This window comes from Monodelphis domestica, chromosome 5 (assembly GCF_027887165.1).
Source record: "Monodelphis domestica isolate mMonDom1 chromosome 5, mMonDom1.pri, whole genome shotgun sequence".
Classification (NCBI taxonomy): Eukaryota; Metazoa; Chordata; class Mammalia; order Didelphimorphia; family Didelphidae; genus Monodelphis; species Monodelphis domestica.
In genome coordinates, this window is record NC_077231.1 from 166,509,356 (window position 1) to 166,523,059 (window position 13,704).

Sequence of the window (13,704 nt, forward strand, 5' to 3'; positions counted from 1 at the left end):
TTGATAATGAGTTTTATTTCACATATATATCCCTGCCCCACCTTTAAAAGAAAAAAGGGCAGTAAAATTACTCGCCTTGTTTTAAATACAGGCAGCTGCTAGTGGGGGGGGGGGAAACCCCAATGAATTCCAGTGTTAAGTTTTTATCTGGACCATATTTAGAAATTGCTTAAAGAATTTTATCAGTGTTCACTATAAATCTAATACAGTTGGTCTTAAATTGATCGCAAGACAATCACAAACTTTTTGATGTAGTTGAAATAGAAAAATCCCAGATATGTACCAGGAAAAATGTCAATTGTCTCTCTTCTGTAAGTATGGATGATGGGTAAAACTAGACACTTAAATTCTGTGGCCCAATGACTTGTGTAAAAAAGTAAGTTATGAGGCAGCTAGGTAGCACATTGTTTACAGCAAGTAATTTGCAAGTCTAGAGTAAATCTTATGTTAGAAAATAAGTTATAGTACACACTTTAGTTATCAAAATAATCATTTGAAAGAGGACAACAAATCTGCTTATATCCAAAATTCCCCACAAAGCCAAGGACTAAAAATTTACAGTGAATGGAATTTCTTTGTGTTATTCAATCAACTGAACATTTTATTTTCCTAATATGACAACTATAGGGTCTATTCCTAGAACTAAGAAGAGATTTTAGTAGATGTACACATCAATTATTTTTCACCTAATTAAAAAGAAGAAAAAAAAAACCCACTATTACCTTCAAACCGCTCAGAAGGTGCTGCACTGTCTGAATGAGGCACAACTCCATGTTCCTTTTTAAATTTATCAAAAGCTTTTTTGTTTATATCATCTTTTTGATGAGGATCTGAGGAGAAAAAGGATTTATTTACAATCTAATATTTCACATTCAGTACTCATGCAACAATGAATTCCTACCAAGATTTTAATTTACTAAAATGTACTTGGATACCCCCAAATCAGTTTTTTCCCCTTAAAAGGATTTCTCCAAAAGTTTTAAATACCTAGTTTCTGAAGACTCTTTGCCTTGCTGATGACATCTTTTGCAGTTCTCTTTATTCCAGAAGAAGAATGCAAATTCATATAATTGGCAATAACTTCCCACCTATCATAAGATAAAGAAAACAGCAGCAATATTATTTGGATTTTTATTGTAGTAAAAGCTGTTTACAAGATTAGACCAAACTGGACAATCTGGTTTAAATGACTACTATTAATTATTTGAAACTACTGCCAATATTTAACCATTTTAACAAAGCAGGTTTAGAAATCACAATGCAATTTAATTTAAGAGAACACTGTTATGGAATAGACTGCAGTTTAGGGTGGGTAGGTCTAGGTTCATGTTCTCTACCTCTCCAGTTTGGAGTGCTTGTTACTAGGTTCTAGTGTATTATGAATAGTATTTTAGTAAAAGAGGTACCTTGAATTAGTCCCAGCAGGGAAGAGATTCACAGCTTTAATTAGTAACTGCAAGTCATCTTCTGACCAATTTTTACCACTACTGCCACCTCCACCAGCTGATTTCTCAGTACTCTTAGATGCTTGGCGTATTCGAGCTTCAGCTTCCTCCTTCTCTTTCCTTATTTGCTCATTTATTGCTTCTATCTACATGAAGGATAAAGTTATTAATTAGTTAAAATTAATAATTATACTAGACAATTTCTAGTGTAGACTAATGGTAAATTATTCACTGCTGCCACTACCATTATCTTAAGTTTTCATGACTAGTTATCATCTAGGCTAAAGAGAAATTATGCAAATTTGCCTTCACCAGTGTGCTCTTACCAGCAATTATTCATACCTCTCTCCTCTAGCTTTTGGGTAGTCTACCTCTATAATCTTATTTTAAAATAACTTCACCTCATTCAACTGTGCCATCATCCTCTTGCCCCCCCCACCTCTAGTTTTCAGAGAAGTGTCCCCTAATCCTCAAGCCAGTGCTCCCCATCAGCCCTGCCGCTTTAAATGCACATGTTCTGCATGTTGCTGTAGTCTTCCTAAAGCACACATCCTTCCCATAGGCAGATAGCTATAGGAGGCTTATTTTTAGTAGGCCTGCCTCTAATCAGCCTCATCCCACATTACTCCTGAACCCAAACTCTAATCAAGTCATTCACTCCTGCCTCCACAAGGTCCTCTCTCTATTTTCAACACCTATTTTGTCATAAAAACAGCTTTATACCTTCTCTTATTAAAGCACAACCAATTCATTGGCTTGGCTTCCTTCCATCTCTGACTGAAGAAAAACAGTACTTACTGTTTGTACTGTTTTCAGTACAAATAGGCTGAAAAGAGTAAGAGAGCCAGTCCTGGAGTCAGACTCTACAGTCACTTCTGGCACAGACTGGGCAAGTCAGCGTCTCAAGCAAGTATTAATTATGCACCTACACACTGACACCCTACTAGGCCCTGAGCATGAAAACAAAAAATGAGACCATCTTGCCTGTGAGTATACATTTTCATAGTGTCCCAGGCAACTTTCCCAAACTATAAACTGAAGAATAGTTGTTGAGATGCTTTGTAGAGGGAGTATCTTCACTAGATGTTACCAGAATCAATGAAAAAACAGGCTGGCATGAAAATCACCCCCCCTAATTATTTGATCTTCTTAGCAAGAATCTTTAGTGTCTGGGATAGTGTTAAGCACTTCTTTTGGGCATACTGTGGCATAGTGGGAAAAGCACTGGATTAGGAACCAGACCTAAGTTCTTCCCTACGTCCTATCTTTGTAACTGGGCAAGTCATTTAACTTTTCAAATTCTATTTAATATTTACTTACCTATAAACACCTTAATCAATCTGATCTACCTAATAAGGGTTTAATGGTGCAGATTACAATCCCCATCTGTGCAACTCCTGTCCATGTGATCCAAAAAACTGTCCCCAAAGTGTTTGGGGGGAAAAGGATCACAGAAGAGGAGAGGATCTTTGATGTCAGTGAAACCTACAGACTTAGTTCTCAATATAAATGGACAACCTTCTTTTCTCGTCATATTTCTTGGATGTCCTTTATATGCTGCTGTTTCTGTAAAATACTCTGTTGATAAATTCATAACAATCTACCTTCTCTCCTCCTCCCCCTTAATCCTCTCCATTACCATTTGGGTGACCTCTGCCTTTCATTCTTTGAATACCATGGTATTCCATGACTTCTTTGTATACAGCAGCACTAAAAGCAAAGATGGAAAAGACCCCTAGGTCCATATAATCCAACCAGTCCCAGTCCAAACAAAAATTATTTGTCTATCTCTAATAAGTCATCAAGCCTTCTAAAAGGCTAGTTGAACGTACCAAGGATGACCTGTCACAACTTTATACCTAAATTCTCTACTTTTAAAAGGTTTTCTTAAAAAAAGGGGGGAGGCTTTCTGGGTAGCTCAGTGGATTGAGAGCCAGGCCAAGAGACAGGAGGTCCTGGGTTCAAATGTGGCCTCAGACATTTCCTAATTTTGTGACCCTGAGCAAGTCACTTAATCCCCATTGCCTAGCCCTTACCACTCTTCTGCCTTAGAACCAAAACACAGTATTGATTCTAAAATGTAAGGTGAAGATTAAAATTTTTTTTTTCTTTTGGTTGGAAAAAAATACCAAATTATGTCACATGCTATCTCAGTTTTGAAATCACCAGAAAAGTATATGTTTAAAAAACATATAGAACTTTGACTTAGGGATTAGTGAGTTAATTAAAATTTACCAAAGGCAAGCTAGTCTACTCTCATATTGAATCTTGAGCTCACTTTTTCCCCCCATATTCTCTTGTCTGCACAAGACTTTATATGTGTGCGTAAGCAGGTGTGTATACACAAAACATCTACATCTGAATGAAATATTCAATCAGTGGCTTATCAGAGCAACAAGCTTTTATTCATTTAGTTTCTCACATGTAGACAGACTGAACTCTTCTAAGTCATTTATATGAAACAACTTAAGAGGCGTACGCATACATGCATAAATATATAAAATTTTGTACAGCTGAGGGATATATGCTGCTGTTTTATCACACACATATATGTTGCTTTTATTAGACTTCCTCTGTCCAGCTGTTCTAGCTGTTTAGTATTATTTTTACTTCCTCAAGAAGCACTATAGAGCAAAGTACAGCAGATGTGTAATACATAAAAACACATACTTTTGTATATACACACATATAAATACATGCATAATATATTTAAAATGCAGGAAGTTCTATAGTCTAGATGCAATCAGCACTATCATCTGCAAAAAAAGGAACATCTGGAGGACTGCTCATTTTCTAAAAGACCTCCTACGTGTCATTGGGAAACACTTTTTGACAAGCATAGGCCTCACTGTTCTTTGCCTGTCAATGAACAAAGTTATTTCCATTGTTAAAATCTTTCAAGGGCTCTCATACTTTTGTTACATGCAAGGGGGTACCTTGTTAGCCTTTAAGGCAGCATTTTGCAAAAGCCTTTTCCTTTTCATACATTCACCAAAGGTACCTTCCATGAATGTGTTCTCAAAGATTTTGTAGATGATAAATTACCATTTGGATTGGTAGTTATTAGTATATTCTCAGTTGTCTTTTTTTTTAGGTAATAATAAAGTCCATGATTTTTTCCAAGTATTTGAAAACTAGATTCTTATTTTGCTTCTGTTTTCTCTGCCAAGGAAAATGACCTTTGCACTGGAAACGACAGAACAAAAATAGCTAACAAGGAGTTGACATCCAAGGTAGGACATAGTAAAGTGACAGGAGGAATTTAAGTCACGTGGCCCAAATAGACCACATCTTTGGATATTTTAAAAAACCGGCTATCTAATATCTGAAAGATTGTGAAGAATGGAAGTGGTATTGCAAGAGATGAGAAGAATAAATACTGTTCTAATTTTCAAAAAAGGTAGTGAGAACACTTTAAAATCTGAAGGCTAATGAGCAACATCAGTGAACACCTAGAAAGAACAGCAAGTACAAAAAAGCCAACCCAACTTCATTGAAAATAGGCCATTTCCTCTCGACTGTTACTAAACTAATAGGCCAGGGACCCCTAACTGTCTTCCTACATAGCACTCTCCCCATTGTGGTTCAATCCCTTTAGTCTCCTTTTTTTGCACACAATATTCTATTTCACTTCACAGTGCTTTTGCCCTGGCTATTCCCACACCTCCATATAATACTCTTGCTGTCTCTGAGCCTTTGAATCCTCACCTTTTTCCAAGGCTCTGTTCAACTGCCACTTCCTGAAAGGCCTTTCCCCTCAAGAACTGATGCCTTCCCCTTCTATGATGACTTTGCATCTACTTTGGATGTGATTGTTTACATACAGGTGTATGTAGCTACATCTACATTTTGTATATGCATATATATACACATCATGTATATACATATGTGGATTTTTAAAATATACTTACTATGTCTTTGCTTTTTCTTTGTGTCCCTTAGCTTAGCACAGTGCCTGACACAGAGTAAGTACCTGATAAATGATTTACAGATAGAATTTAGCTAGATTTTAGTAAGGCACATGACAAACTATCTCATACTATTCTTGTAGAAAGGATGGAGAGAGGCCAACTAGACAATAATACAGTTAGATTCAGAAGTTAAATGGCTGGACTCAAAAGCTAGTCATTCAAAGTTTAATGCTAACTTGGTAAGACTTCCATGAAATGCCCCAAGGATCTATTCTTGGCCTGGTGCTTTTTCACACTTTGAACAATAATCCAAATGAAGGAAGATATGCCTATGAATGTGTAGGTTGCATAAAGCTGGAGGGATATCTGAGGTCCTGGATAACAAGCTGAATCTAATGATGAAAAAGCCTTATACTGGGATTCAGAAAGTCAACCTCAGGGACAGGTATAGGGAGCTCAGACAGCTGTTTGTCCAAAAACAAAGATCTGGAAAACTGCAAGCTCAATGACTGAATAGTATCATGTGACAGCCCAAAACACTCATGTGATTTTAGCTGTTTTATGAGGCAAATATTCTGTCCTATTCAGACCACTCGTGGATTACTGTGTTTTCTTCTCAAGCCCACATTTAAAAAGGGCCTGGATGGAAAGTATCTGAAGGAAGGCAATCAGAATGATGATGACTCTTGATCCTGCATAACATGAGCAGAGAGTAACAGGAACTAGGGATGTTCTGTAGACAGAAGAGATTTCAGGAGGGATACGAGAGTCATGTTCAAGTATCTGAAATACGTATATAGAGGTGGGATTAGACTTGTTCTATTTGTTGACACAGCAGAAACAAGAACGATGGGAAGAAGTGGCAAAAAGGCAAATTTAGGCTTGATTTCAGGAAAAGCTTCCTTATGTTTAGTTATCCAAAAGCAAAATAGGCCTCTGGAAAGCATTAGGTTTGTCATCTCTTCCATCTTAGAGGTCTTAAAGCAGAGGCTCGATGACCACTTCTTGGGAACATTACAGTTAGGTTTCCTTTAGGTAGGGAAAATGGCCCTTTAAGTACCTGTGAGCTTTACAATACCTGGACACCCTCAAAAATGCTGCTTCTACCACAATGTGGGAACCAATGTTCCCTTTAGCCATCTCTGGCTAATTTCTATGTGCCCTTTGGTTTCCTTGTGGGCAACTGATATGCACTGATGTTTGTTCTTTTAACCACTTTGCGTTTTTCGATGTCAACAATGTCTATCCAGAGTTCACAAAAGGATTCTCTATCTTTTTGTTTTGATTCTTCTAATTTGGTATTGATTTTGATCATTGCTCTAATGAATCAATGATCTGACTCTACAAACACATAATTCAGAAATGATTCTCATATCACTAACTAGTCATTTCCTCTCTATAAAAATATAATTCAAGGGCAGCTGGGTAGCTCAGTGAATTGAGAGCCAGGCCAAGAGACAGGAGGTCCTGGGTTCAAATCTAACCTCAGACACTTCCTAGCTGTGTGACCCTAGGCAAGTCACTTAATCCCCATTGCCTAGCCCTTACCACTCTTCTGCCTTGATTCTAAGACAAGAAGGTAAGGGTTTTAAAATAAGTATAATTCATTTAATTTTGTGGGTTTTAAAATTAATATATAATAACTACATATTATATTTTAAAAGTTTTATTAATAATAACTAATGTAAAAGAACTACCTAAAGGGGGCAGCTGGGTAGCTCAGAGGATTGAGAATCAGGCCTAGAGACGGGAGGTCCTAGGTTCAAATCTGGCCTCAGCCACTTCCTAGCTGTGTAGCCCTGGGCAAGTCACTTAATCCCCATTGCCTAGCCCTTACCACTCTTCTGCCTTGGAGCCAATACACAGTATTGGCTTATACAAAGTGACCACCCAATGTGGTGGAGAGATTAAAAGGAATTTGGGGAAACACTAAGGGACTTCTGGGGGATGAAGTTCAAAGGTTCAAAATGTCCATTTATACAATTTTTTTTGTGATGTTATTTGTTGCTTATCCTATCCAATTGAGTGCTACACTGTACCCTCTTGTTGAAGGAGATAGTCATATTTAGGTATGAAAGTTTTAGTCTATAACCTTTTGACTTCTCTTATTTCTTAGACCTCAACAATTTTTTCCAACTTTTTTTTTTTTTGCTGCTCTTCTTCTGTCCACCTTTACAGAGAATTCAACAAGTATTACTATGTATTTGCTTTATATGGAGAGTATAACATTCTTCAGGGAATTTCTCCATCTCTCCTACCCTCTGCAAGAAATGTTAATATATAAATTGCAGTTATCTTCATGGTGGTCTTTTTTGCAAATGATCATTATAAGAACTGTAATACAAACTGACAATATTCCCAGAGAATTATGTTTCTTGATGCCTCTGGATAAATGATAAACCAAATGATAAGTCTGTAATAGGTCTCTTCATACCAGTGTTTTATTTTGTTTTCTGGTTTCATTTATACCAAGATTGTCATAATTTATATAATGCATTTTCTCCAGTAACTGAACAAGGCTCTCACATTTAAAAATGTATTCTCCCACTCTTCTTCTCTTCCAGTTCATACAATGCCAGCAGTACAGGTGGTAAGATGTAAAGATGGACAAGTCTAAGAAGAGACCCACCCCCAATAAGTCCCATAAAGGGAACATAAATAACATCAAGAAATCCAGACCACAGAGATAGGAGGTTCTGAAGGGGTTGACTTCAAGTTCCTAAGAAACATGTTTTACTAAGAAATTAAATAGGAACTAGAGGATGAAGGTCAACAATGTTAAAGCCATCCATTCCTGAATCCAATATAAAGCCCAGAATCACCAAGTCTAAGCTTCTAAATTTACTGCTGCACCTGCCCAAATATTGCTGTCAAACATCCAAGTCCCAAGATCACCAAGTATGACTGACTGACTATATAGGGTTGCCATAACCACTAACCCTAAAGTTACCAAGCCCACAAAGTAAGCATATTGACACCAAGGTCATAAAGCCCAATGCTTCTAAGACTCATAAGCCCACTTATTTCCAAGGCTGCCAAATTCACCAATTCCAAGGCAACCAAATTAAAAATGGCAGGGCTAACGCAACTGGGACCAAGGTTACTAATTCAAGCCTTCAAAACAGATGCTTCATAACAGGATTTATTTGAACTCTAAGCCACAGTTCTCCTTATAGGGCATATTTTTTGTGTAATAAAAGAAGATAGTGAGTCATATGGAGAAAAAACATCAAGTGCCAAAGTTACTAATGTTAATTTACAAATCATGGTCTAAAAACTATGATTTTTTTTTTGTACCTTCAGTGATCTTTTCTACCACCACCACTGCAGAAGCAAAACTGAGGGACATTTTGTATTTATGAACTTCCATGGCCAAAAGATTCATCGCCAATAGGCCAAGCTTAACTTAGTAAAATGGAAATAATAAAATTTTTAGTGACTACCCCACAGGATTGTTTTTATGGAAGTACTCTGTAAATGGCAACTACTGTTGAAATCATCTCCAAGGTACCTAACATATTGCAAACCATATAACTGATAATGAATAAATATTTTGCAAAATTAAACTGGAAACCAGAACTTATTGCCAATTAAGTTACCCCTTAGAATTTGCTAAATTATAGGTAATATCAACTAAGCTCAATTTGACTTAGTTCATGTAAATGAATTACAACTGCAGAAAAGTTAAGACCACATATATCTATTTTCCCACCAGTGAAATGAAAAAATTCTATATATAATACATGACTCCACCAAGAATAGCACAAATATAACCAGTTAAGTCATAATTGCTCTTTAGTAAATTCATACTGTGGTACATACTTTGATTGATATGCTAATGTTCAATTAAATCTGATTTTCAAAAATTCAAAGCATGAGCCTAATTTTCTTAGATAAGCGATGAAACTCTGTATAAAATATCTTCTCTCACCATGAAGATCACAATATGAAATGTAAAATATCGAAACCCCATATGAAAAGAGTCATAATGTAAAACAAAGTTGGAGAAAAAAATAGAACAGTTGAACTAAGGTAAAAAAATCTGGCTGCACTTTATTGTCTTCACATCTTCATCTCTTTCACTTATCTACACATTAATCTTAGAATGATTCTTAAGAGGAAAAAAAATCCCACTGGCTTTTGGCCAAGCTCAAGAACTAATAATATAGAACTGGAGAAAATGATTCTGCAAAGTACAAGATTTAATGAACATTTTCATCCTCATCTGTAAGGGGGACTGGATTAAATGCTCTCAAATAATTCCCATCAACTCTAAATTCTCTAAAGGTATAAACATATTTAGGAGACAAAGGTTAATAAAACAAATGTGTATCAACTACATTCCAACTAGTTCAACCCATGAAACATTGCAGATGAGAAATATATATTACCTGCTTTTCAACAGCAGCCTTCCCTTCTTCTTTTGTAGTAGATGCAAGAATGTCATTCAAGCACTGCAAGCTGAATTTTTAAAAGAAGCATGAAATTTTATCCAAATTTATTAGAAAAATATGACTTTTGAATAAAGATGTTAAATTTCACACAGGGGAAGCACCTTATTTTACTACATTAAAAGAGCCTATCTCTTCATGTTACTAAAAGGGAAGATGATTTAATTTTATGTAACTATCACTGTAACTTTACAGTCTAGCAAAGCTGCCATTATTACAAATTTAAGTGTCAGAATGTAATAAAGGTTGCTATTGTTTAAGTATCTAAATTGCAATAATGAAGAAATCAATCTAAAACTACCCAATATCACCATGCAATTTTAGTCTCTGGTTTTGTTCAACTATTTCAAATCTCGGCATCTGCTGTTTTTCCTGAAATCTATTTTTATATATTTGTGTATGTGCATTTGCAAAACATTAAGTGCACATACCACATTTGAACAATTAATATTGATTAGCTTGTATAGGTAGTATTGTTTCCCAGTTGAGATCATAACCATGATATTTTCACAATATATCAAAAAGACATTTAGAAAGCAACATTAACGCCTTTAGAATTTAATAAATGAATACATTAAGTATTAGGGTTAAAATTTTAAGAGGAAAAAGAAGTTGGCTTCTTGAGAGAGATCTACATACAGAAAAGTGGTGATCATACCTTGTGAGCTCAAGACGATCACAAAGCTTTTCAATCTCTTCCATCATTTTAACACACTCTGCCTCACTGTCTGAAAAATAATTCCAATTCTAGAAAGTACAAACATATAATTTTGTTGTGTACATAATGGTTTACAAGACCAATTTAACAGCTAAACATTGAACCTTTGAAAATCTTAGTAGTTTTCATTTATACTATAGCTTCTGACCTCGAGTCAAATCTCAGTGGCATTTGGCCAAGCTCTTCAGAGATAAAAGTCAACTTTTTTTTTTGGTAGGCTGTGGATGCAGGATGAATGAACCATATAGCTATTATGAACCAATTCAAGTCCCCAAGAAATTACTTAGAGATAAAGAAATAGTGTAATCCCCATAATAGAATTTTCATTAGTTAAGCTGGGAGTGCAACTCAGTCCATTTTAAGTATAAAAATCTACTATCAGGGAGTAAAACATTATCACCTAGCATCATGATAAATATGAGGTGCTGCTGAACAAAAAAAAAATCAAATTTACTTGTTAAATTTAAAACAAATAAATACCTTATCATATACCAATTATATAAGGGCAACTGGAAAGTAGTTATTAGTGTAATGAAGCTTAGGGAGATAGTGATAGATAAGCAAGTCTAAAACTATCTTTGTGTCATTTACCTAGGGAAAAGGGAAGAAGTCTGGCTAGACAGGAGAGATTGGCAACATATTCAAATAAAATTCAAATTCAAGTGCCTACTGTATAAAAAGGTGGTTATCACGATTAGGCTTTCCTCCCTGCCTGAATGTATTCTCTATTAACCTTTGCCTCTCAGAATCCCTAGCTTCATTAGGGCTTGACTCAACAGGCCACCTCCTGAGCAAGAACTATTCCAATCTCTCCAGCTGCCAGTACCCTCCATGCCCCCAATGAAACTACTGCACATATAGTTTATGCATATGTGACCTTTGGGGGAGAAACTTGTTTGGTATTTATTCTTGTATACATAGTGCAGATGCCCAGCATATAGTAAGCACCTACTAAAAGCTTGCTATATAGGGAAGAGCAATGGTCTGGAGTTAAAGTTTATAGGTTCAAATCCTGCATCGATACTACTTTTGTGACCTTGAGTAGATCACTTAACCTCTCTGGACCTCAGTTTCCTAGTCTATAATAAAGGGGGTTGGACAATATGGCCTTCGAGGTCTTTTCCAGTTCTAGAGCTATAAACTTATTCATTATGTGAAAATGTTTTTTCCTTCATAAGACTGACATACCTTGCATGAAGTTCGAAGTTTTTGCCTTTCCTTTTTAATGGCTTTTTTCTGAATTTCCTTTTCTTTCTTGGCCAGTAATGCTTGTTGTCTAACTTCCTCTTCTTCCTTCTCCTTCACTAACCGAGCTGCTTCTAATTCAGCTTGCCTTTGCTACAACCAGGGAAAAAAGAAATTATGATGCATTGCAAATGCAATGAATCCAATTAATATTCAGTCTCAGAAAATAGGTAAGATTAAAATTATCTCTTCCTGAAGAACAAAGACTGACCCCAGTATGGTCAAAATAATAAGTTCCATCAAATATTTCCTATTTCAACAGGAAAATAATATAAGATGCTTCTATGATATTGAAGATATTAGATAGATGCTGCCATGATATTTACACTATCTGCAACATACAATAATGATATAATTTCAGTAAATGCTTGATAAATGATTATGCTTTTTTATTTTAATTTTTTCAAACCCTCACCTTCTGTCTTAGAATCATTTTGGTTCCAAGGCAGAAAAGCAGTATGGGTTAGGCAGTTGGAATTAAGTTGTTTGCCCAGGGTCACGCAGCCAGGAAGTGTCTGACGCAAAGATAAATATTTATAATTAAGCCTCTTCTCTTGCTATGAATTGTGCAAATTATTTATTAGTGGTTACAACCATTTTCAAGCTCAAGTTCCTAGATTCTGTATTTTTAATAGCCTTGAAGACTAAAGAGAAATTTTTATCTCATGGCATATTTTGATAAATTCCAGGTGCAAATACAAAATGCTTTGTTCATAGTTCTAAGTCCTTCATAACCCAAGTCTTCTTACACTTTGTTCTCTCTTTATACTAATGACACTGGCTTCCTGGCTGTTTCATGAACAAGACACTCCATTTCTTAGCCATAGGCATTTTCTCTGGCTGTCTGCCATGCCTGGAATACTCTCTATTCTCTAATCCAACTACTGATCTCACCGGCTTCTTTTAAATCCCAACCAACTTAAAATTCCACCTTCTACAGGAAGTCTTCCCCAAACCCTTTCCTCTATTAATCATTTCCCATTTATTCCACATATAGCTTGCTTTGTATATAGCTGTTTGAATGCTGTTTCCCTTATTAAATTGTAAGCACTTTGAGGACAGGTACTGTCTTTTCTTTCTTTCCATATTTCCAGTATTGAGCCTAGTACCTCGTATATTATTGGGGTTTAATAAATGTTTATTGATTGACTGAATAAATTCATCCCACCAGTTAACTTTATGAATTGTCAACTTACTCTTTCTTTTGCTTCTTGCTCCTTTCTCTTTGCTTCTACTTTTGCTTTTTTCTCTGCTTCCTTCTTGGCTTTTTCTTCTTCCTTAAATTTTTTGATCCTAGGATCACAGCTATAGGCATTATCTATGAGAAGGAATAAAAACACTGTGAATACTTAGTCCCCCATTTAATACATTAAAACTTTTGAAAAAAATTTATACTTACCAACTAATGTTCTTATTCTGTTCATTTCTTCTTTTTTTCTTTGTGCCCTGGCCGCTCTGTTTTGTTTTTCAATCCACCTCCTCTCATCTCGACTGAAAAATGATAAACATTTGAAAAATATAGTATTTTCTGAAGTTCCCTGTTTAGAAGCAATGATTTCTAAATCAAATTGCTGCAAACTACTATCAGACATCTTTAATTTAGGTTTATTTTTGTTAGGCTATTAGGTGTAGAGAAGCATCCTGCCTCCCTCTCTCAAATATATTCACAAAAGGGTTGGTTAAGATGTGTCCAGATGTGATCTGGAGTGAACTGGACTTTACACTGTGGATATACTTCTGGAGACCTATGATGGACACATTTCTATTGTAGAAGTCCTTCTGTGCATATATCTATAGAAGCAGATGTGTGTCCTTGGATCCTCGGCCCATGAGGAGTTTCAAGTATGATGAAGACTTTTTTTTTCCACTATCATGCAAAACACACTTCCGTAATGGTCACTGTTGAATGAGCACACTCTTTCAAAACCAAACCC

At 35.8% G+C, this 13,704-nt stretch overlaps 1 protein-coding gene across 5 annotated transcripts in view; it reads right to left on the reverse strand.

Annotated features, from left to right (window-relative positions):
* The window catches only part of DNAJC2 (DnaJ heat shock protein family (Hsp40) member C2), a 37,906-nt gene that overhangs the window by 1,205 nt on the left and 22,997 nt on the right, over positions 1–13,704 (reverse strand). For all 5 annotated transcript variants that reach the window (XM_056799511.1, XM_056799510.1, XM_007504065.3 and 2 more), the window contains exons 8-15: positions 13,170–13,261; positions 12,967–13,088; positions 11,714–11,863; positions 10,466–10,554; positions 9,748–9,817; positions 1,407–1,591; positions 988–1,088; positions 723–830 (exon numbers count right to left, since the gene is read on the reverse strand). In XM_056799511.1, coding sequence (XP_056655489.1) covers positions 723–830; positions 988–1,088; positions 1,407–1,591; positions 9,748–9,817; positions 10,466–10,554; positions 11,714–11,863; positions 12,967–13,088; positions 13,170–13,261 — 917 coding nt within the window. The remainder of the gene's footprint in view (positions 1–722; positions 831–987; positions 1,089–1,406; positions 1,592–9,747; positions 9,818–10,465; positions 10,555–11,713; positions 11,864–12,966; positions 13,089–13,169; positions 13,262–13,704) is intronic.